At 40.1% G+C, this 22,177-nt stretch overlaps 1 protein-coding gene across 1 annotated transcript in view; it reads right to left on the bottom strand.

The window, feature by feature from the left end:
- The window catches only part of LOC308223572 (BEN domain-containing protein 5), a gene marked incomplete at both ends in the record, with an annotated part of 972,175 nt that overhangs the window by 166,517 nt on the left and 783,481 nt on the right, over positions 1–22,177 (bottom strand). Inside the window, one exon of the mRNA XM_080622800.1 lies at positions 64–175. Coding sequence (XP_080478926.1) covers positions 64–175 — 112 coding nt within the window. The remainder of the gene's footprint in view (positions 1–63; positions 176–22,177) is intronic.

Genomic DNA, 22,177 nt, shown 5'->3' with positions numbered 1-22,177 from the left:
ATCTTGCACAATGAGTCGGTACCTCAGGAAGCAGCTGTGTTGGCATCACCTTTCCTCACTCACCGGATTGTTGTACATCTCAATGATGAGCTGTTTCACTCCATGCAGTGTTGGATGAGCCCAAGGAGATGGATTTGCCCAGTGCCGGTTTAAATCAAACCCCATCAGGGAGCACCTGCAGACACACATATAAGAAAACACACACAAATGACATATATGGGCTGTAGCCTCTTCTTGCTTCAGCTGCAGAAATACATCCGCAGCTGATGTATTTAAGCAAGTTAGTACCGGGGTCAAAAACCAAAGAAAATGCTCCTCTGAGGATGAAGAAAGCCTGCTGCAATAGGCACTTTTAGAAATAACATGACCAGAAGAGTAACAGCTGAAACATCTTTGGTCAGTCAGACTTCTTCCCCTCAACAACACATCTGCTTGCTCTATCCTTCACCTTCTGCCACCTTGCCACAGGAAGAACCTCCTTGGTCTTTAAGGTTCTCTTCTCACCAGTGCTTTAGCTGGGGGTCTATAGCTATGAGGATGATTCATAAACTTCACCACCAGGCCTTTACTTTGCCATCAGTTAGGTCTTGACTCAGCAAAGCTGTTAAGAGCATTGAAATAAATGGCCATTAAGTATGTGCTTAAGGGATTTAAAGCATGAATGTAATTGTTCCACTAACCCAGGGCCTTAGTCTCTTCCCATCCTGCAACTGCCTACACAAAAGCTAGTCAACCAAGACACTAAGTTAAAATGCTTATTGGCCAGGAAATCGTGTAGTCCTTGAAGCATGTGTGCCACCTTGGCTTCTCCTTCCTGCCCTGCTGTTTCAGTGCATTGTCTTGAGTTTGAATCTGCTACTTCCAGTCCCACAGAATAATATCTCATTCCTTGTGAAGTCCCATTGAAACTCAAATGGGTGTTGTTAGAGTGAACACAGAAGAAATCAAAAAGCTGAGTGGCACAAATAGGAGGGGGAAATATCCTTTACCTACTGCAGAGATCACCTAGACAATCTGCAGCCTCTAATACAAGCAGGGAGAGAAGTCCCTCCTGTCATCTAAAACTGAACTTAGGACCAGTGGGACCTTGGGTAATTCTTGCTCAGAAATTCTATGAAAGACTGCACAAATAATAAAAACCCAGGAAAAGATGTAACTTCCTCTATATTTAAAACAAACAAACAAAAAATCAACTTCACTGCTAAGCTTTAAAGCTTTTTGAGGAAAGAAGAGCTTTCATTGATCCCTAGTCTATTACAAGAATGTCTGTTCAGCCTTAATCTTTTAAACACACCTATGCAAACAATAGAGATTTACTCCCGTAGTGCTATCCTTTGATAGAAATTCTAAGAATATGATGACCAAACCCCATAAGTTTAATTGGCAAAAAGAAAGAAAAATCCTCACTTCTCTAACAGCTGAAACAAATGGTTGCATACAAACCCAAATGAAAAACAAGACAGAGGTGAAATACGTAGAAAAGTGACAGGATGAAACCAGAGGATAAAATTCATTTCTAGAAATGATGAATAAACGTTTTTCTGTGAACCAAAAATTATAAAGTTAACGGGACATTCTTTTATAAAAATTCCCTTGGGAAGCTAAGCAGGGAGGAGCTGCCATGCTCCTTGGCCTTAGACAGCTCAACCATCAGGCTGTCTGGGAGTTCAAACACCCAGCTACCAGCTCTGCAACACTATCAATCAGTGCTGACGTGGTATACAGATGAGACACATTGCTTTCTGTGCTGGAGAAAACCACCTCCTTGTCTTAGTGATCACTTGTCTGCTTGTCTAGAGAACATATGGATTTCTTCTCTGGATACTCCAACAGCTGCAGTTCTACAGACAACTCTGAAAGTTGTTTCCATCACACTATAAAGCAAACCATATAACATTTATATATCTTTCTTTTTTTCTTTTGTCTTCACATAAACTCAGTTCTACTAAATCCTATCTTCTTTTGAACTCACGAATATTAGTGTAAGAACAGAAGAACTTCCAGAGACATAGGTGGAATTACACTGGCATAAAACTGATGTAAGAACAGAATCACAGGGATGAGTTTTTCATTTAACAAAAAGCAGAAGCTGTGGTGATCATCATGAATCTTACTGTATTTTGTCACAGTTGCCAAGAAAATAGTATGCTCAACTCAAAAGGATAACTTCCTTAAGAGATCAGAACCTGAAATCACATATTTTCTATGGTTAATGTGTTTCCACTTGCATTTTGTTTTAAGAATACTTAAAGCTAATAACACTAATGAATCACAGAATGGTTGGGGTTGGAAGGGACCTTAATGATCATCTAATTCCAAGCCCCCTGCCACAGAAAACAAGTACATTGTGCTTCGATTGTGTACGTCTCCAAAGCACATTGAAGTGGCCAAGCTACAGAGCACCAAAAGCAAATTTTAATTTCAAATATGGATTGACAATATTAAATATAAGACTTTTTAGGTAACTTTATGTAAGTCATCCCTATAGGGAACAGAAGTAAGCAATACGTAACTTCTGTAAGATACTAAGGCATTATTTTGCAGTATTTGAATGTACCATGAATGTCTGGTTAGTGATGAATCTCATTGTGCATTTCAAGCAACAAGAACAGTTGAAAATAGTTGTATTTGCTTCAGAAGACTTTTTATAAACAGAAGGAAGCAATGCTTGACAAACAAGTTATTCATTTGGGAAGCTCCTCTGAGCTCTGTTTAATAGGAATCCAAATTAATTTCCAAATACCATTTAGCCAGTCTTTGATGTGGTATATCACATCTTTATCAGTGTAACAACAATTAATTAAATTTCTGATGTAGGCATTACTATTGCTTTCCAGTCTGGGAACAGTGTAAAATTTTATCTCCCCCCTCTCCCCTCCATTTTAAAGCCTTTTTTCTTTCCTTTTTGCTTAAAGACAAATTTGTATCTTCTACATTCTCTCTTTATTCATCTGTTGCAAACTTGTGGTCTCTCTAAGGAAACATCAAGTTGTGTTCCTTGGTACTTCAGATTTGATTATTGACTCTATTACATGTAGAACTGTCTCCCTCAGCTCACGTATATCAGGACATGACCAAAACATATGGTAAGAGCCTCCCACATGCCTAGTTCGGATCCTGCATTTGTTATATTCTCTTGCTCCCAGATGATGTGATCTCCCTTGTGGCTAATACCTCCCAAGCAAGAACTTGTACAGGATAACTTAAAAATTGCTTCTTGCACTGCTTTTTAATTCCACCTACCAATCTTAAACCAGCCCATTTCTACTACACATTGCATGCTGCTTCCATTGCTTAACTGTTTACCTGCTGCTTCGAGCACCTGGTAGGCAAAGTAGAAATATAGGTATACTCTGGAAAGAGCAGCTCTACAATGTGAAACAACTGCTTTCTAATACAATACAGGCTCCTTCAATATTTGAGACCAGTCTGCTTACTGCATCGGCTGCATCTGTCATCGGCTTCAATGCAGTTTCTCATGTGACTTGTAAGTGTTCTCTAGATTTATAATAAAACTGTCCTCTACAGATTAGGTTTATTTTGTGCAGTAAATAAACTAATGTGTTCAGTACAAAATTAACCAGGGGAAAAAACCTATAGTATATCAAAGAACTGTTTAAGGATAATCTTTAGAAGGGGATATGGAGGAGAACAAAACAGGGGACATGACAGACTCCAAGAGGTACGAAAGGAGACAAAAGCAGCCTCCAAATTAGGGTTGGAGGAAGTGAACATTTCCAGAGTAAAGACGCTGGAGAATATCCCATTCCATGGGCTTTAATGGCCATGCCCATGAATGCTCTTGTAAGTGTGGCAGGTAATATTGACATGGAGCCAGATAAGAATTCCATGCTAGCACAGACTCTCTAACCTTTTTTCTAGGTTAGAAAAAAGTGTAATCAGAAGTAGTGAAAAAACTGTATATATATATATATATATGTATATAAAATTCTGTATAGAAACTATACATATAGCATAGAAAGTAAGCTTTCTATAAAAACCAAAGTAGCAAACTGGTACTATTACCTGACTGTGGTCCTCATTCATACTCTGAAAACCTGGGTTGTGAGTCACAGTCATTGCCACCACAAAAAAACGACATGTATGTAATTTAAAATATGTAAGCTGTTAACAACTGTTTGAATTTTGGATTATGCTCGTCAGGGTTTGCTAGATTTATAGACCACATACTATGCTTCTGCTTTGTGATTCAGTGTACATTTCAATCAGGTTCTGTGATTATACTCGTCGAATTAGAATTTGTGTTTCACAAATGTTCTGCAGCCTTTTTGTGAAATTTCTATTTTCTGTAAGTAGATAAATTTATTACAGTGTTTATAAATTTACATAAACACAGTGCAAATTCAGTCAAAGCAAATGAGTTTCAAAATTGCAATGGAAAACTGAAACATTTTGCAGTATTCATCCCTCCCTCCTTGGGAGGCAGCCAGATCTCAAGAGGTTACCAGCTCAACTCGGTAAAACCAAAGATGTTCAGACCAGCATTCAGCTTGCTGGGCAATTCTGTGGATGGAATCTCCTTGCCTTTGGAGGCTTAACTTATCACTGGTTTTAAGGATTTCTTGTGCAGCTGCTTAATGAAAACATCCTTGTCCCTTTCTAGAGCTAAGAAAGGTTTAGTACCAAGGCCTGTGCTGGGTTTATTTTTAGAGCTGCTTCCTGTTCTTTCAGACTGTGCTTCTTTTTTCTGGAATCTCCAAGTTATAGAAACCTCCAGGAGCTCTGCCTTCCTGTCACTTCAGTTCTCCCTCCCCTGTTCATTTTTCCTGCTATGTGAGTCTAAGTCTCTCACTAACAGACCCATTTCCACAAGGTGAGATATGGAGAATAATGGAGGAAAGGAGTTAAAGAAATCCTTTTTCATGGCATATGATTTATTACAAAGAGAACTCTACACTCTTCCCTTCAGCTTTGTAAGGTTGCATTGGTTCATTGGATCAGTACCAGGTGAATCTCCAGATAATGCCGCACACAAAGCCAGGGAGTTCAAATCCACAAATGGCACTACCAACAGGGTTAGGCTTTGAAATTGAAAAGGTATTGAGGGGAGGGGGTGCACTCATTTTTATCCCCCCTCCTCAGGCTTATTGCCATAAGAGTGGAGACAGAGGGTAATTGGCCTCTATTGTTGTACTTTGTCGAAGCGAGAGTTATAGCAAGAAACTGCTGTGAGACTGCAGCCTGCAATATCGTGCAGGAAGGGTAGGTGTGCAGTGCGAGACCGAATACAAGGAGAGCACATGGAAGACTTGCTTCTTTTAATAAATGTGTAATTTTAAACCTGGTATATTCACGACATTTTACAAATCAGCTCTACACCTGCCATCAAAGTCAGAATCGTCATTAGTGTGCATTTCACCGTTGGGGTGCTCGGGGTTTACAATTTATGCATTTGCCTGTTATTCATTAAAGAGGGTTCATTCAAGCCCACGTGTTCTAAGGCAATTAGGCAGCAAGACATGCTAACACTTCAGCTACAGAGAATCCCCCCTTCCAACTGTCTCTCCCCCTCCCCAGCTTTCTGCATTTTTAATTTAGAGCTCTGGAAACCTTCACAAAGGCTGCTTAACATAACCACTGCAGCGTGCCCCAGGCTGAGCACAAGTGGCCATACAGAGCAGAAGAGCATTAGCTTCCAGAGACCACATGGTGGAGTAGATGTTTACAGAATGAGCGCTGCATGGTGTACTGACATAATTTTAAAGAGTACATGATGGTTAAAGATGTGTTTCTCCATTTTCTGTGTAAACAATGCTAAATAAGAATAAACACAAAGGGATATTTTCTCCTTCTGGTAATAGGCTGGTAATAGGCGTTACAGACACACACCCCCAGGAGAATGCACATCCCCACCTGACACAGGCAGACTCGCTTCTCTGATCTTCAGGATATATCTCTATTCTAGTATTTAACTTCCCCTACACACCCTGGTCCTCAGTAATGCCAGAAGGATTCTTGGGTATGAAGCAGAATGCTGGAAATAAAAACTCAACCTGCAGTTAGAAGAACCATGCCCTGGGAGTGTGCCTGGGATGTAAGACTATAAGATACTATCACTAGCTTAGCTTATCTCTGTGGCTAGTATCAGACTCTTCCCCCATTGCATATTTTCCTAAAGCCCAGCCCAGTTTTCAGTTTTCCAGGGGACAGGGTTTCCAGAGCATCCCCTGGGAGGCAAGCCACAGTTTAGCAAAGTTTTCCCATAGGAAGGGCGTATCTGGCCCTACATGTGGGTCTGTCTGAATGCACACTCTGCAGGAGCAGGTCTCATCTGTCATGCCCCTGGAAGGTGTTCTGGGCACTCCCACTCCCAGCGGCATGCTGAGTCACACTGCCACATCCATCTTTCACACCCAGATGCTTTAACCAAGTTTCTGAGAACACCTACAGCTCTTCCATTTTAAAGCCTGATTCATTGTTTGGCCTTTTCAAAACCAAACATATAATTATCCTAATGAGAGGAACACAACACACAAATGGGGTTTTACCAGCTTTGGGATCCCAAAAAATTTCCGCTGCAGGCACTGCCCTTTGGAAATTTCACATACATAAGATCATAATGCAGCATTATACGAACTTTCCTGATGTAGTCCAAAAGCCAGCTGCAACTCATGGATCACAAGCTGTAAACCACTGAGAAAGAGAAATTTAACTTCACTTGTGCTTAATTTGCTGGACTCCAACTTCTGTGAATACTATCTACAAGCCGAATTCCTTTAAGCACTCCTGCCCAGTCTGCCTGACACTTCCACAGAGTGCCCTAATCCTGTCTCCTTACAAACCTTTCCATTCAGACAGGCAGACCTCCTTTAAGCTATTTGTATTTCTTTGTCATTCTACATTCCTGAAGGTGGAGGTTGGGTGGAGATAAGGGAAAACTCATTGCAGTGGTTCACAGAAAACAGCTAATATACCCATAAGCATTTCTTTAGGCACAGTTTATCTTGAATCATACTCTTGTACGATTTTGCTCCTCCTCAGACTATGTAAATGATCTGATGCACAACACCTCACAATTATTAGTGAATACTCCAACTGCTGTAGAATGACATTCTCCCATATTACAACATATATTTCCCATAGTCCTTGGCATATGAAGCTGACAGTCTTGCTTAACCTACTCACCTTCAGGCAAGAGAAAAGGACTATCATGTTCACTGTAGACTGGCATTATATGAACACCCCCAAAAGATGGTTCCACGCTTACTATCAGTCCTATTACATACAGAAAGCTGCAGTTAAAGAAGACAACCTCAACATCACAAAGTTGCATGCTTAGGAGTTGCACAGATACATGCAACCTTCAGTCAGCCCTGTGTCATTATTATGACACAGCCTTTAACTGCAGGAGCACAGGGTGTTTTTCCAAAGGGCTCTTACTTTCTTCTGTGCACAGTATCAACACTGTTCATTAATGAGCAGATTATTCAATATTTTGGCTTTTCCTTATTGTTCAGTATGCAACCCTAGGCTCCTGCTTACTGCATGCTACTCAAAGCCCGCTCTGAGGACAGAGCTATTCAGTTCTGCATGGTTTTTCTAAAGTGCTTAACACTGCAGGAGACAACTGCTTTATAAACACTGATGGACTAATTTTCCCAACAGCACTGGTACCAGAGGGGACCACATTGTCCCCAATTCATAACAGAGCAATTGGGACAAGAAGTGACTTACATAAGAAAGACTTGCTAATTTGGGCCGCCATATCTGAGAGGCCAAGGACAGGAATTTTGCTTAAAAGAACTTAGATTTATATAGCATGTTACATGTTTGGTATCCAACTTACTCTGATTTGAGCTGAAGCTGACTGTACTCAAGGCTTTTCCGAATGTGACCTCAAAGTGGCAATGTGAGTAGATAAAACATTAAAAACATCCAAGTTTGTGAAATTGGGAACAGAGATTATTATAAAATGACTTACCAGATCATAAACGTGTTTTGAGTCTTTTTGAATCAGTTACAGATTAATTCAGCTATTTTCCTTGGCTTTGGATCCCAATACTGCTGCATTCAACTGTGTCTGGTGAGAACCTGCTCTAATATATAGTGGTTAGGGTTAGCGCTGTACCTGATACTGCCTTTACTCTCCCAAATAGGACTAAATGTTTACTTCACTACATTACAAGCTACCAGCCCATCCATTTGCATCCAGAATGTCACTTAAGCAACAGCAGTGATGCTGCACACACATTTGCAAAAGGTCATGCCAAAACTCAGCCAGTAGTCCATCTGCATCATCACAAAGGCCTTTTCCTCTTCAATATCCAGAAGCGAGGGTTTGACTTGATATCAAAACTATCAGGAAGATGCGCGCTATTCTGATGAGACAGCAAACAGAAAAGCAACACTGGACTGACAAACTGCTGGCTGAATACTAACCAGCAAGGCTTAACTGCCCAGCACCAGAAAGCACGACTGCTGGCTTCCTTCTGTACCTGTGCTTGCTAACAGGTTCTAACACAGTTAGGTGTTTCTCACTCCCATGCACAGACAGAAAATTGATTGTATTCCTGCATAGTCTTACTACATCTGTAACTCATTCAGCTTCCAAAAGACTTTTTGGCTACATTAGTATTCGTCTACAAATGAATCAGTGTTACTTAACCCATACACACTGTCTACAGCAGCCTACCCCTGCTTCATTAGTTAGCATGTACAGTTGTCATCAAAAGTTAGAGTCAGGTATGTGTCCATTAGCCAGCCACTCCAGTACCCAAAGTCCCTTTATCACAGGGAAGTGAAAAATTTACAGTTGTATGGAAAGTCCTGAACAAAACCGCAGGTCTCATAATGTTGTAAAAGATAAAAAAGGAAAACAACCCAGGGGTTTGCTTAGGGTGACATGTGACTGTTAAGACCTAAGGAAAAATTGCAATGCCTCGGTTCTTCTCTTGTAAAAATAATTGTATTATCAACCCTTCATGGTGTTTTGAGAGGAAACACATGAAGGATTATGAAGTGCTTTGGTGCTACAGTGATGGGGATATATTAGGCTGTACAGATGGAGATTAAGCGACTGATGGACTCACAGAAAGGTTTTCTGACAGACCCTGAATTTTGGCCAGGTTCACTTCCAACAAGATTGCTCTACTTCACACTTAACAAACACTTCCAAAATGCCTGTAAAAGCAATAAAATATCCCAGTCCATTTTATGAGACAAATTCTGAGGGTTTGGGCTGTTTTATCAATGAACATTTCCCCTTGTTTCTTCTATCCCTAACCCCTTGCAAGTAAAGATATTTTCCTCTCAAATGTGTCTCTATTCTCACTTTAATTTTCAAGGTCATCTGGCCGACTGAGTATGTTACATATTGCTGTCTAATTAAAGAGAGAAGATCAACCTTTTTCTATTAGATTGTTTTAGTACCTGCCAGCTGACTACTCTGCATTAGCAAAGGGACAATGTGGCCAAATCAGTTTAAGAAAACCAGCAACAAAACCCAAACAACAAAACACCAGAAGCCAGACCATTTTATGCTTGGGAAGTCCACCAGAAACTCTGAGCATGATGCAAATGTTCTTCACATTATCACTGCTATGATAAAATAACAAACATTTCATAGGAGAAATAATATCACTGCCTTGTTTGTCACATAACATTTCAGAAGATGGCAAGCAAGCTATAAGGCCCTGATCTGTCTCTGATTGCAATCAACAAAAAGCCCAGATGCTTTCAGAGGGAGTTAAATCAGGCTCAGATCTTTTCCAATCACTTGTTAATTTAAGGGGCAGAGTTTTACCATCTGAGCTTCGCTGCATGGTATTGCCTCAGCCCAAACAACACAGAGAAGGAGGAACCATTTGACAGCATGGTGATCTCTGTTCCATCACCAATTTCTATCTCGGATCACTTAGGCTTTATATTTTCCACCAATCCCATCAGTTAAGCACACTATATGCCCTTGAAGGCAAGCTACCTGACAAAGATATATTTCTCATAATACTCCATGACATCTCCTCTTACTAACTCAAAACAACGTATGAAGGGATTTGGTGCCATCACATGAGATATGGGTCAGTTGTCTGGTACGGATACTTGTCCAATGCAGAAGAATGGGAATGTAAAGCACTCAAACTGTAACTTCTATCAATAACTGCAATGCACCAGCAGAATGTGATTTGATACCAGGCCAAGCTGAAACTACACATTTTGATTCCAGAGCACTGAAACATCTCATTGCAATGAATAATGGTACAATGAAAGACTAGTCTGAGAATCCTGATGAGAATGTAAAATCTGAACAATTTAAACCATCAGAGATTCAGAGCACTTTTTTGTTATTATCCCTCAAAAATAGACACTTGGTGGTAAAAATGGTCAGAAAAGCAGGTTTTATCTACTAGTTAGTAGAAAAACTCATTATTATAACCTTTTTTTGTGATGTCTAGAGGAATGCAACAATGACTGAAGACATGTAACAGCTGAAGGAAGGAGTGAGGTTGAAATACCATTGTAAATTAAATCTTCAGGTAACCAGACTAGGGAAGAGTTCAGGTGGAAGCTGATCTTAATATCCCTTTTATATTACTCATATATTTAGCTTACTTAATCAAAAAAACAGCTGTTGCCTGAATATTAATGAATAAAAGATTTCTTGTCAGGCCAATTACTTGAATTAAACCTGTGATGCAAAACTGATCTTATTTTCTTACATAATGGCTTGAGACATCATTCTATGTAAAATTATGACATGCCACTTCACCTGGCTTTATACATCTCATCCTTAGATACTTCCATCTCAACTATGGAATGTTTAGAGCTCCATATTTATCAAAGCAAGAGTACACCCTTCAGTGTAACTGTATCTCTATTTCTGGTGAACCTGCCTTCCAATCAGCCAGAAATTACGAATTAATTATTGAATAATTATTAATATTAAAGCAGTAAGATACTTGGGTACATTAAATCATGTAAGCAAATTGAAACAAAAAAGGTTAACCGTATAGTGAGTCAATGGCAACCCTGTCCATTGTCACTCGAAAAGTGAATAGGTAGAGCAAAATGCCAATATTACTGCAACCAAGTTTTATGGGGAAAATTATATTTACTCCAGAAGAAATACTTATGCCTGACACTGTCAGCATCCTAAATGGAAGAGTCAGCCTATGTAACCCTCTGTTGAGATGGTGTTATACTTGTTCTGTTAAGCACATTGCATGTGAAATGAAAGATACAGCGGCACTGTGGGGAAACTCAGTGCAAGATCATCTCGTGGTTAAAAGTGCAAATGCTCCTACTCTTGTGCATGTTGCAGCACTCAATACCTTTTGCTTTTCCATGGTGGTTGTTGTCTGAATGCCATTTCCTCACCACATCTGCTAGAGCAACACAAGTGTAATGTTTCAGCCTGCCTTCTTAGAATCACAGAATAGTTAGGGTTGGAAAGGACTTTAAGATCATTTAGTTCCAATCCCCCTGCCATGGGCAGGGAACACCCCACACTAAACCATGCCACCCAAGGCCTCATCCAACCTGGCCTTGAATACCACCAAGGATGGAGCATTCACAGCTTCCCTGAGGAACCCATTCTAGTGCCTCACCACCCTCTCAGTAAAGAATTTCTTCCTTATATCCAATCTAACCTTCCCCTGTTTAAGTTTGAACTCGTTACCCCTTTTTCTTAAGAAAAAAAGACTTGAACAACCATACTGATCACACGAAAGTGTGGGTTTGCCTCTGTCCTTCTCTATCTGTATCCCACACCTGATTTCTAAACCCACCACCCAATTTCTGTTCAATTTCACAGAAAAGGAAAAACATGGTAAAGAGGATTACATGTTTAACATGATTAACCAGATGATCTTAAGGTCCTTTCCAACCCTAACTATTCTACGTGTGTGTAAAACCCTAGTGCATGTGTGCATAAGGGGGAAGGATGAGGCTTAGGGAAGGAGTTGCACCTAAAGCTCTTTTGTAAATTCAGCAAGGCCTTGTCTCTGCTCTTCATCTGGCTCCCTGTGCACCTCATTTATAGGATGAGAAATGAAGTACAGTGACAAGGCAGTGCCATGAGAAGAGGTCCCCACAGACAATCAGCAATGTTTGACAGGAGTTTTTGGTGAGTTCTTGGCTTAGTCCTAGAAAGAGATTCCAGCAGAAATGCCTGACACTAGAAATCACTTCCTCCTGTCCTGGGGTTCAGATTCCACACAGGAGAATGCTGTGCTTATTTCAACCAAGGCTGGTACTTTAAGAAGGTTAAGCTCTACCATGTCCAGCTGAAACTAAAGAAGAATTTAGAGATCACAACACATCCTGTCCCATAGCACTGAAAGGGAAAGACTTGCCATTTGACTTGTCTCCTTTTAAGAAAAGAAAGAAACCCGATTAGGCCGTCCTGTTTGTACCTGTGTCACATTTCAGTAACTTTTGGGTCAGCTGGTGAACTTTCAATCAAATTTGACAGTACCTTCAGAGACACCTTTGAGATAAAATCCTATTGCAAAAATGTACAGTGAATGAGAACATATATGAGTGGGAAGTGGAGGAGCAAACAGATTTCAATTTCAAGCTTTCATGGCTTAGCATAAACAAACATGAAACAATTCATCCTCAGAACACAGAGGTGGGAGGGGGACGTTGACAGTGTCCTCTAGACACACAGGGAGACTAGGAGCTAGGGAGCCTGGAGCGAAGAGAACATTTCAGAAACTATTTAATGGCTTGGGAAAGTTAGAAGCAAAGGTTCATTCCCAATTCGTTCACTGGGGTTGTATCAATTCTCTTTATACACTGCTGCCCCGCGTATCATCAAAAATAAGCCAGCTCTATAAAATGTCGCTGTCCCCTTAACAAATACGACCTTTGAAAATCTCAGTTAAAGCTTGGAATGGGTGAACAGATTTTGGAAAAATAAGAACAGTCCAATGACTTTCTAGAGAGAGCTGCAGAAATAGCTTCTAAAGAAGTCACACTGAGCTAAGTCTCTTTATGAACTTTCAAAGTCTGTTTGAATTTTATATTTTCCTCTCCTTTATTTCTTATAAATTCATCCTCTGCCCACAGCCAAGCTGACATGGGACTAAAACTCAAAATACTCATCTGAGATGGGGTCCCATTTCTACACCTTTTACTTGGCAGACAGTGCAGTGGTCTTGAAGTGATTATGAAGTAATTAGGGAGATGGCTTGCTTCTCTGTTACAGATTTTTGTAGACACTCCTCCGAGTTGTAGATGGACAAGCACAGAAAGTTCATCTTCCCAGCTGATCTGCCCATTAGCTTGCTGTTTCCCACAGTAGGAAACCCAATGATTAACTGAGTAGATTATTGCTCACTGGTTTAGCACCTTCAGTGCCTCCTGTCTTTAAGCTTGTTTCAAAGCATCACTGACAAAACTGAGTAACACTAGCTCAGACTACACTCCTAAGCCACTGAAACAACTTCTTCTAATGAAGCAGAGCACCAGTCTGTGTTTTGTCAACCCATGCTCCAACAATATTCCTGATGAGGTTCAGGAATCTTTAGCAATACTCCAGTAATTGTCAGGCAAGACAGAAAACTATTTAACAGTCCTGATACCTGATTTGTTCAAGCTCAGACTAGGATCTGAATGGTGTGGCTTCCACTGTGGACCGATTTAATTCTTTGGTTTTGGTATTTAGGGCTCCCACCTTCAAATATTTCAGAAGATAATTCTCATTCTTGCCTCCTGACAAAAAAATGCAAGGCAACTTGTTTGTAAGGCTCATCAAATGGGACCACTGGAGGCCTGTAGAGAAAAGAGCAAGTCACTACCTTCAAAATCAAACCATTGCTCTACAGTGGCTTGACCTGAATGCCTGCTAAGAACATCGAGGTATCCCTGTGTGAAACTCACAGGGCAGAATTAATGAATGCAACCCCCAACCATGCATGTGCTTGAAAGTGGAGGTAAATGGAGGTAAACAATTTGGGACTCACAAAATTAAGTGGATCAACTGTAGTGGAAGCACATGGAAGAAATAGTTTCATGGCCAGGTAAAGAGGAGAGGAAAATGATTTTCTCCACTTTAAAGAAAATCTATTGAAGCCCGGAAGACAGGAACAGAAACAAAGAAAAACCAAAACAAAACAGCCCAGAAAAGCTCAGAAAATCCAATCTCTCCCATCAGCCTCTGGAAAATGGATAACCTATGCGTGGTGTGATTGAATTTCTCTGTTTCATCACCCTAGTGGTAGCACCTTGTATGAAACTCTGGTTTATGAATTGAGTTTTGAGAGGGACCTGAGAGAGCAGGAGTTATACCAATCTAATCAGGATGTGACAAACACATGCATCAAAATGTTGCATTGTCAAAATCCAGAAGCCACTTAATTCCAGAAAGATTTTAAAGTTGAGAAAGCAGTTTTGGCAACAGGATTAGAAATGATGAGAAGAACAATGAAAATACAGGTGGAGGAAGATAACATGACTTTTTCCAAAACATCCTTTCAAAAAATTAGGCAATGATCCTACACAGCTTCTAACTTCTTTTACAAACCTATTTTTTGCTCAAATGAAGGACATAAATGCCTTTTTCCATTTATTCCATCTATTTCCTGAGCTTATGATGATACTGGAATGAAAGATATGCAAACCCAGATTAATAACACCATAATAAACCCCATAAAACTCACAGGATAAAACACACTAAAATATTCTGAGCAAAACATCCCAAAGCATGTTAAATACAAAACCAACATGCTAATGTCATTGCCACATAGGAAAGTAAGATTCATAAGATTGCTTTGTAATGGCTCTTAAATAAAAGCAATGCACAGAAATAGTCCATGATTATCAACAACATGAGACCAAATCAGAAACCATGAGCATTTAAGAGAGATGACATCAAATGCATTCTTCAACAGACAAAGAACATCACAGCATCACAATCACTTTGTATTTCCCTGGTCTCAGTTTGCATTTCCTATCTAAACACTGAAGACAGCTTCACAGGATAAGTACAGATTAGCAAAATATTCAAGGTGATTCAATGGATTAGTATTATTGTTTAACTCAATGTAAGGTGATAGAAAGGTAGACATAGACATAGACAAGAAAGATCTGGTATGTGGACAGCCCCTTGAAATTACGCAGCTCACACGCTGGATTTTTAGGGCTTTTTTGTAACATCGACAAGGGTTACAGTAGATGCCTGAAAACGATTCCAACTAAAGAGTGAGATTTAAAGCTGAGGATCTTGAGCAACAAGTGGAACAAAAATTCCCAAGTAAACTGCTATCTTGTTTGTCACACAAATAGAAAATCCATATCTTAGTGCCAAAGGCAAAAAAAAGCCCCATGTTTTAACAAACCACACATAACAAAAAATCTGAAGAAACATTTGTCTGTAGGAGAGGGAGGAAAAAAGGCAAAAAATAATTTAAATGCATCTAGAAAATTCCAAATTAAGAGGAATTAATCCTGCACTGAATCCCAGCCAGGCAGAAAGCATAAATGCATGGCATAGAATCGTAGAATGGTTTGGACTGGAGAGGACCTTAAGATCATCTAGTTGCAACCCCCTGCCATGGGCAGGGACACCTCACTCTAGACCATGTCACTCAAGCCCCATACAACCTGGCCTCCTCACTATTCTGGCTACTATAATCATGTCCAGCAGCTTGCTCTGTTTTCCCTACCCTCATAGAGATCCATGCTTTGGTTACAGATTTACTGATGTGTTATGTTCCCTTTAGGTTACAAGAATGCAATACCTTATGAGACAGACTGTTTCATGAAATGGCTAATTGGCTTAATTCTAGGTATCTCACATTAACAGAGTAAAGCTCATGTTAAACTATGAACAATTCCAAATAACCTGGACTTAGGGATGGTAATTTTGCATTCAGACATTACTATTCTACAGAGTTTTCTTGCTTTCCAGAACTAAAGGCTTTGTACTTCAAGATTTAAATCAAATCCCCGAAAATTCAGACATCTACAGTTTGCTTTTCACTGAAATTCTTGGAGCAAACATTAATGAACAACATCAATGAAGCGTCCTCCCGCGCTTCAGTGAGGCAGGTGCATAGTATTAGTCTCACTTTGCAACTAAGATGACCAAGAAACAGAGGGGGATTGAGTGAATCACCCGAGATCATTCTGGACTTGTCTGACAGAGCCACAAACAGAAATCAGGACTCTGCAGATAGTAAATAAATCACCTTCCTCCTTGGAAGAAGCAGCAAAATATTTGGTTAATTTTAACTGCATGCATCCTTCCAGGCTTCTGGGTTACAGCCAGGAAATGAAACATCACTATTCTGAGTGAGGTAAATCCCACAAAAAGCCCATGCAGACTTTTGGCCATAAGTAATATGTGCAAAACCCACATATCCTCACAAGAATTTTATTTGGATGTGTAAGATCCAAGATACTGCCATAAGGATTTGAGATATCTCAGTAAGCCTTATTTATCTGAAGAGAAAATTAGTTCCAAATTTACTCGTGTTTTCTCATGGGTTTTCTAGGCAGGAATAAACAGCAAATGGCATTCAACAAGTGGACACAGGACAGCTAAATATGCCAGGTTTATCTTCAGATATGAAAAAGCAACTTGCCCTAGACTGGGATGGGCAACTCTAGCCAAGCTAAAAACAAATTAGTGTTGATACCCTCCCCTTAGTGCAGCAAGAAAGCCTAACTGGTGTTCATGACAGGGAATGAATAAACCCAAAGAACTGTGCTTGACCAAAGTACTGCAGATACCTCCCCACTCCCAAGAATGCAATATTCAAGCTTAACTGGAAACCTCACAGTATATTATTTGGGCTAAAAAAGGCTGTTTGCCTTTTACTTCTCTTGACAGTTTTGACAAGATGACTATCAGATGGAGGTTCAGAGATAGATGTAAAGCAGAAAAAGGCCAATTACCAAATTTTTTTCTCCTTCAGAAATATTTGAAACAGCTTTCCAATAACGAACAATACACAAGCATATAATTGAAAACTGAAAGGTGGTTTACCTGAGGCAACGAGCACAATAATTGGGACAATTCTCAAACAAAACAAGTCTCTCTCCAAATCTGTATTCATTGCTCTCTGCCCTCGCCTTGCCCCCCTTTGAATTCCACGTCAGGATTTAAATCTGCCAACACTGGTATTCTCCATGCTGGCACAAAACATGCTCTGGGGCCATCTCTGTGGCTATACTGCTCAACAAACTAGGATCATTAACCTGGCTCACAGTTTGCCCGAACTGGAGGAAAAAAAAGGGCATTTTAAACCCCCAGAGCCTTACTGTAGACAGGAGGCATTTGGCTTTTATTTACCCCCTGTTGCAAGAAGGGGATATTTTGAGACAAATTCTGACATCACAAAATCTCTTTAGTCCTGTTTGCTTCTTTCTCCACTGTGCCATGCTGCTTGCTCCAATATGTGAGCAGATGACAAGAACTTATGAAGAGAAACTTTTAAACTTAACAGATTGAAGGGAGTACTACACAGAGTAGTATCCAGTTCTGGACAAAATGGAATGTGCACATTAAGTAAGACTAGATAGTCATGGTCAAAGGTCAGGGGAAGAGGAATGATGCAAAAGCACTATGACAAATGGCAGCAAATGTGTTAGATTCATAATTCAAGGGGACGTATGGTGGTGGGGAAGATGTATAAAAGAGATGATCACTTATCCGGATAAGAAACTAAGGACTGAGGAGACTAAAAGATAAGAGAGTGATAAAAAGCAGAGCGAGAATAAAGAAGATAAAAGTGGAAGTGAAGAGGAGCTGAGCACACAACTGGGCACACAACTGTGACACCTGGTCTCAAAAAGCAGAGCATGCCCAGCCAGAAGACAGACACATCCCACGTGGCCAGAGATTATTATGTCACTGTTTAAAGACATGGAGAATGGAAGCAACCAAAAGTTTGCCTTCTGGATCTATTTCTAGAGTGCTATCAAACTCAATCCACAAATGTAGCTGTTTCCATCACAAAACATACAGGATTCCCATGTTACAGATGGGTAAAGTTGTGCTTAGAAATATCTCAGAATTGAAAGATGGAAGGAGAAAACCACAGAGAAAGTAAAAACCCCAACCTAACAGGAATCCAACACCAAAACCCAAGATACTTAACACATTATTGAGACCAGTGTATCAACACCAGCATATGTCACTAGCTTGTCACAAACAAGATACTTAACTAAATAGACTGTTGGTTTAGTCTTCTGTAGCAATTCTCATGTTCTTAGAAAACACTTCGATGATTATAAGTAATCAGACTGACCATTCATGTCCTGTTATTGAGCCAGAGCTAGAATCTGGTTAATCTAGCAGCATCTGATACTATATACTTCCTTAAAAGAATAAATAATATAAACAAATATCCAGTGGGCCACAGTCAGTGTAAATCAGAATAACTCTACTGATAACTGTATGCATGGATATCAGTAAAATTGTGGCAGCTGGACAGCAGGTCTTCTGACTCATGTTAAACAGCTTAGGAAAGGCAAGATACATCTCACTGTAATGCCAGCCCCCTCAACTCCTGCAGGTTAACAGGGTCAGAAAAATCTGTCGATATATCAGGCTAGCCCATCTACTGTAGATGATACAGATCACTCCCTGAGAATGCCCCACTGGTCACAGGGAGCTCTAAGCCACTGGTCTAGAGTCAATAACTAACTTTTCAATGGGCAAAAGCTAAACAAAATTAATCCAGCTTGTATTATTCAAAAGGTATTTAAAGTGTAGGTGGTGTTATACCTACTAAGCAAAGTCTGAGCAAGATCTGGCAACATGAAGATAGTGGTTCCCTAATTGGGTACACAGAGTCCTTCAGGCTTTTCAAAATATTGAAACCTCAAGGGAAACTTTGTCCTCAAGCAATTTCAAATCAAGTTTAACAACCCAAAGCGCTGCACAGGGTTTTTTTTTCCACTGAGTTTTCCGAATGGAGCATCCAAACCTTTGAAATTTTCTCATGGCTCATTTGTAGGCATCTCACTGCATCCCAGTAAGAGTGGATGAGAGGGATAATTGAAAATGGGACACGTGGGCATCAAAACAAGCAAAATGACCCCCTCCTTTCTCTTTTCTTCTGGTTCACACTTCTAAATGAAATCCCAGGCTGTCTTCCAACTGCTACTCAGAGCTGTCACGGAGAAGGAACACGTAGAGAACACTTAAACAACTGACTGACCTATTTCCATCCTTGTCAGTGCTGCTGCATCTAAACCCTTCATTCTGAATTCTATACACATACATGCACACGTGCACAGCAATTTTCCTGTATACTCCCAGGAGGAGCTATTTCCAAAGTCTAACCTCAGCTCCTAAAGGAGCTCTCTGTTTTCTCCCAAACAGCTGTTAACCCTGTGGCCTAACTGCTCTCCTTAATTAGGTTAACTTTTGAGAGCGTACACTTTGGGGGAGACAAGGAGAGCTTTGGCTCACTGACTAGTCTTCTCTTGTACCAGTTCTGTTCTCCATTGGATGCTGCTCTATATTCAAGGAATTTGCATACAAGGATACTTTCATCCATCTTTGAAAATGCAAACGCACAATCCGCCGCTGCATAGTGAATAAATCCAAAAGCACATTAATAGCTGCAAAGTTCTGGCAAATGGATTCACGTGCAGAGCAAAATACCACCAAAAAAGCACCCAAGCTGCTACTCCCTTCCCACAACATCCAGATGAATGAGCCTCAAGAATGGCAAAAGTTGTCCAAAACCACCCCACCAACTTTGTTACTCTATAAGACTTCTGTTCTGCTCTATGTCACTTCCCAGGAAGCAGCAGTCACTGTCTTACTGATCTTGGCTGAACCTCAAAGATATGGGAAAGTTAATTGGATGAAATGAGACTTTTGAAGAAAAACTTTGTGTGAAAAGAACTTCAACAAAAGATTTTAATGAAGTCTCTAATCCAAGGAGCTGCAATAGAAAGTGGCAGCAGCATTCTCGATATCGTAGTGGAGGTAATAATGCTTAGGAGGAAACTTTTCTCAGCTGCCGTTCCTTCTAAATGTGTCCTCCTTATGCTTCTCACCCCTCTTTCAATTAAAAGGTTTATAAAATAAGAAATGGAAAAAAATGTTAATGAAGGCAATATGGAACATTAAAAGAAAGATTATTTTTGAATATGGTCACATTATCTTTTATTGGCCCCTGAAAAAGGATAAAGTAAATGTTTTTTCATTATTATTTCTTGTTATAACAGTGTTCTGACACCAGTGGGTATAATTATTGCATCTGCAATTTTGTTTCATTCTCTCGATAACTTTTTCTCTTTCTCCTTAATGTGTTTTTGCATAGAAGGAAGCCCTGGTCAGCAGGGTGCCAAGCTCTGCAAAACACTGTTGGTCTTTTGGGGAATAGAGCACATTCCTGCAGGAGAATTTTAGAAAGCTATTCAGAAGGGAACCAGAAGACTAGACTAGGAGCCCTGAATGTTGTTATGAAGTTCATAATATTCACAGACTCTGAAAGCCAGGGGAGACCCTTCATTCACCTAGGCTGGCTTGTTTAAACAAAAGACCATTTCATGACACCAAGCTTCTACAGACATATCTATAAGGGAGGAAAAAAAACTGGTCTTAGTCTTCAGGCCTCATGAGATTGCAATCTGTTACTTGCCTTGGTGGGTTTTTTCCCCAACTGAAACATTAACTTTCCTATAAAAACCATTTACTTTTCTATTCAAAACATTTACTTCCTTATTTGAAAGTTTCACTCTCCAAATATTTCTGTCATATCCTCCTCAGCTAATGTTTTCAGCACTTGCCTTGCCCTTCTGACTGAAGGCATGCATTAAGGTGCTATCAGCTTCCTACATTAAATGGACTTATCTCCTTTATTTTGCACTACAAGATATGTTTTCCAGATGCCAGATCTTTGCCTCTGTTTTCTACTTTCTTTTACACTCACATTTTAAGCCTCCCAAAGCACAGTCAGTGCAACACAGCACATTAGCTAGGTGAGAGCACAGGATTAGCCCAGTGAGATCACATTCCATATGTCCAGTGGGTGGTGGATATCACGTTCTTGCCTGCCAGTTATAAAGTAGCTAATTCTTAATTTCTATGACATGTTGCTGGAATCAATGGGAATTAGGCACAGATAACCTTTAAAAATATGCCCCAGAGTAGCTGCAGTGCAGGTACTCAAATTAAAGCAAGTGTCATTGGTTGAAAGGTAATTTAAGTGTCAAAATCAGTGTGAGAATCTGCACTAAGTCCTCTCTCGCAGGACTACACCTAGGCTCGCAATTCAATTAGGTATTACAGCACTAAAGCCAAACCTCTGCTCCTAACCTCTAAGCAGAGGATCCAGTATTTTAAAGAGACAAAAAAGCAGATAACAGCACTTCCTTCCTCCTCTTCCAGTCTGTGTACAAAAGGCCTATTCTCCTTTACAACTCCTGACTCCTATACAAAGTTAGTTCTAGAAATCTACCCTTTACTGGAAAGCCCTGTGCTGGGTTTTTGTGGGTTGTCGTTTGGGGGAGATGGGGGGTGGAAAGGTGGAAAGGGGAGTGTTTTGTTTTGGGTTTGTTTGGTTGGATGGTTTTTTGGGGGGGTTGTGTTTGTGGTTTATATAATCTTATTTTGGGGCATCTTTTTGTTTGTTTGTGGGGTTTTTTCTGGTTTTATTTTTGTTTGAGGGTTTCTTGGTTTTTTTCGGGTTTTGTTTTTAATTCATAACCCACAAGACCAAGAAGACCCATGGACAGAGGGAAACATTTCAAATTGCGTAGCTGTTCTTGGGAGTTTAACAGTTTCAAGAGGAGAAAAAGAAAGAGACAGTACAGCAAGGCACAATTCTGTCCTAAAGCTGAACGCTCTCCTCCAAATTCCATTCCTCATATGCTGTCTGTCCTGAGATGCCCCCTCATGCCACATGTCCCAGCACTGATGCATTTATGCTTGCAGACAATCCCTTGGGAAATTTTACTTGCCGTTGGTTTAGGCCCGCTTTCCTTTTGGACTTATTTGTGATGTTTCTTCCTTACCTATTAAGCTACACAATACCAAACCATAAACCCCTCTGCACTGGATAGCTGAAAGGAAAAGCCTCTGGCTTCTTGCAAAAGACACCTATTTGAAAATTATACATTTTAAAGCCAGAAAGAGTCTCCTGTGACCATCTTTGCTGATCTACAATTCACATCAAAAGATATTTAAGCCTTTGAAGCCATTCCCATTCACAAATAAACAAAATTAACAAAAATAATCAACAAAACAAAC

The sequence above is a fragment of the Psittacula echo genome (genome assembly GCF_963264785.1).
Source record: "Psittacula echo genome assembly, chromosome: 7".
Lineage (NCBI taxonomy): Eukaryota > Metazoa > Chordata > Aves > Psittaciformes > Psittacidae > Psittacula > Psittacula echo.
Note: the sequence above shows the minus strand (reverse complement) of the source record. Positions and strands in the feature narration are given on the sequence as shown.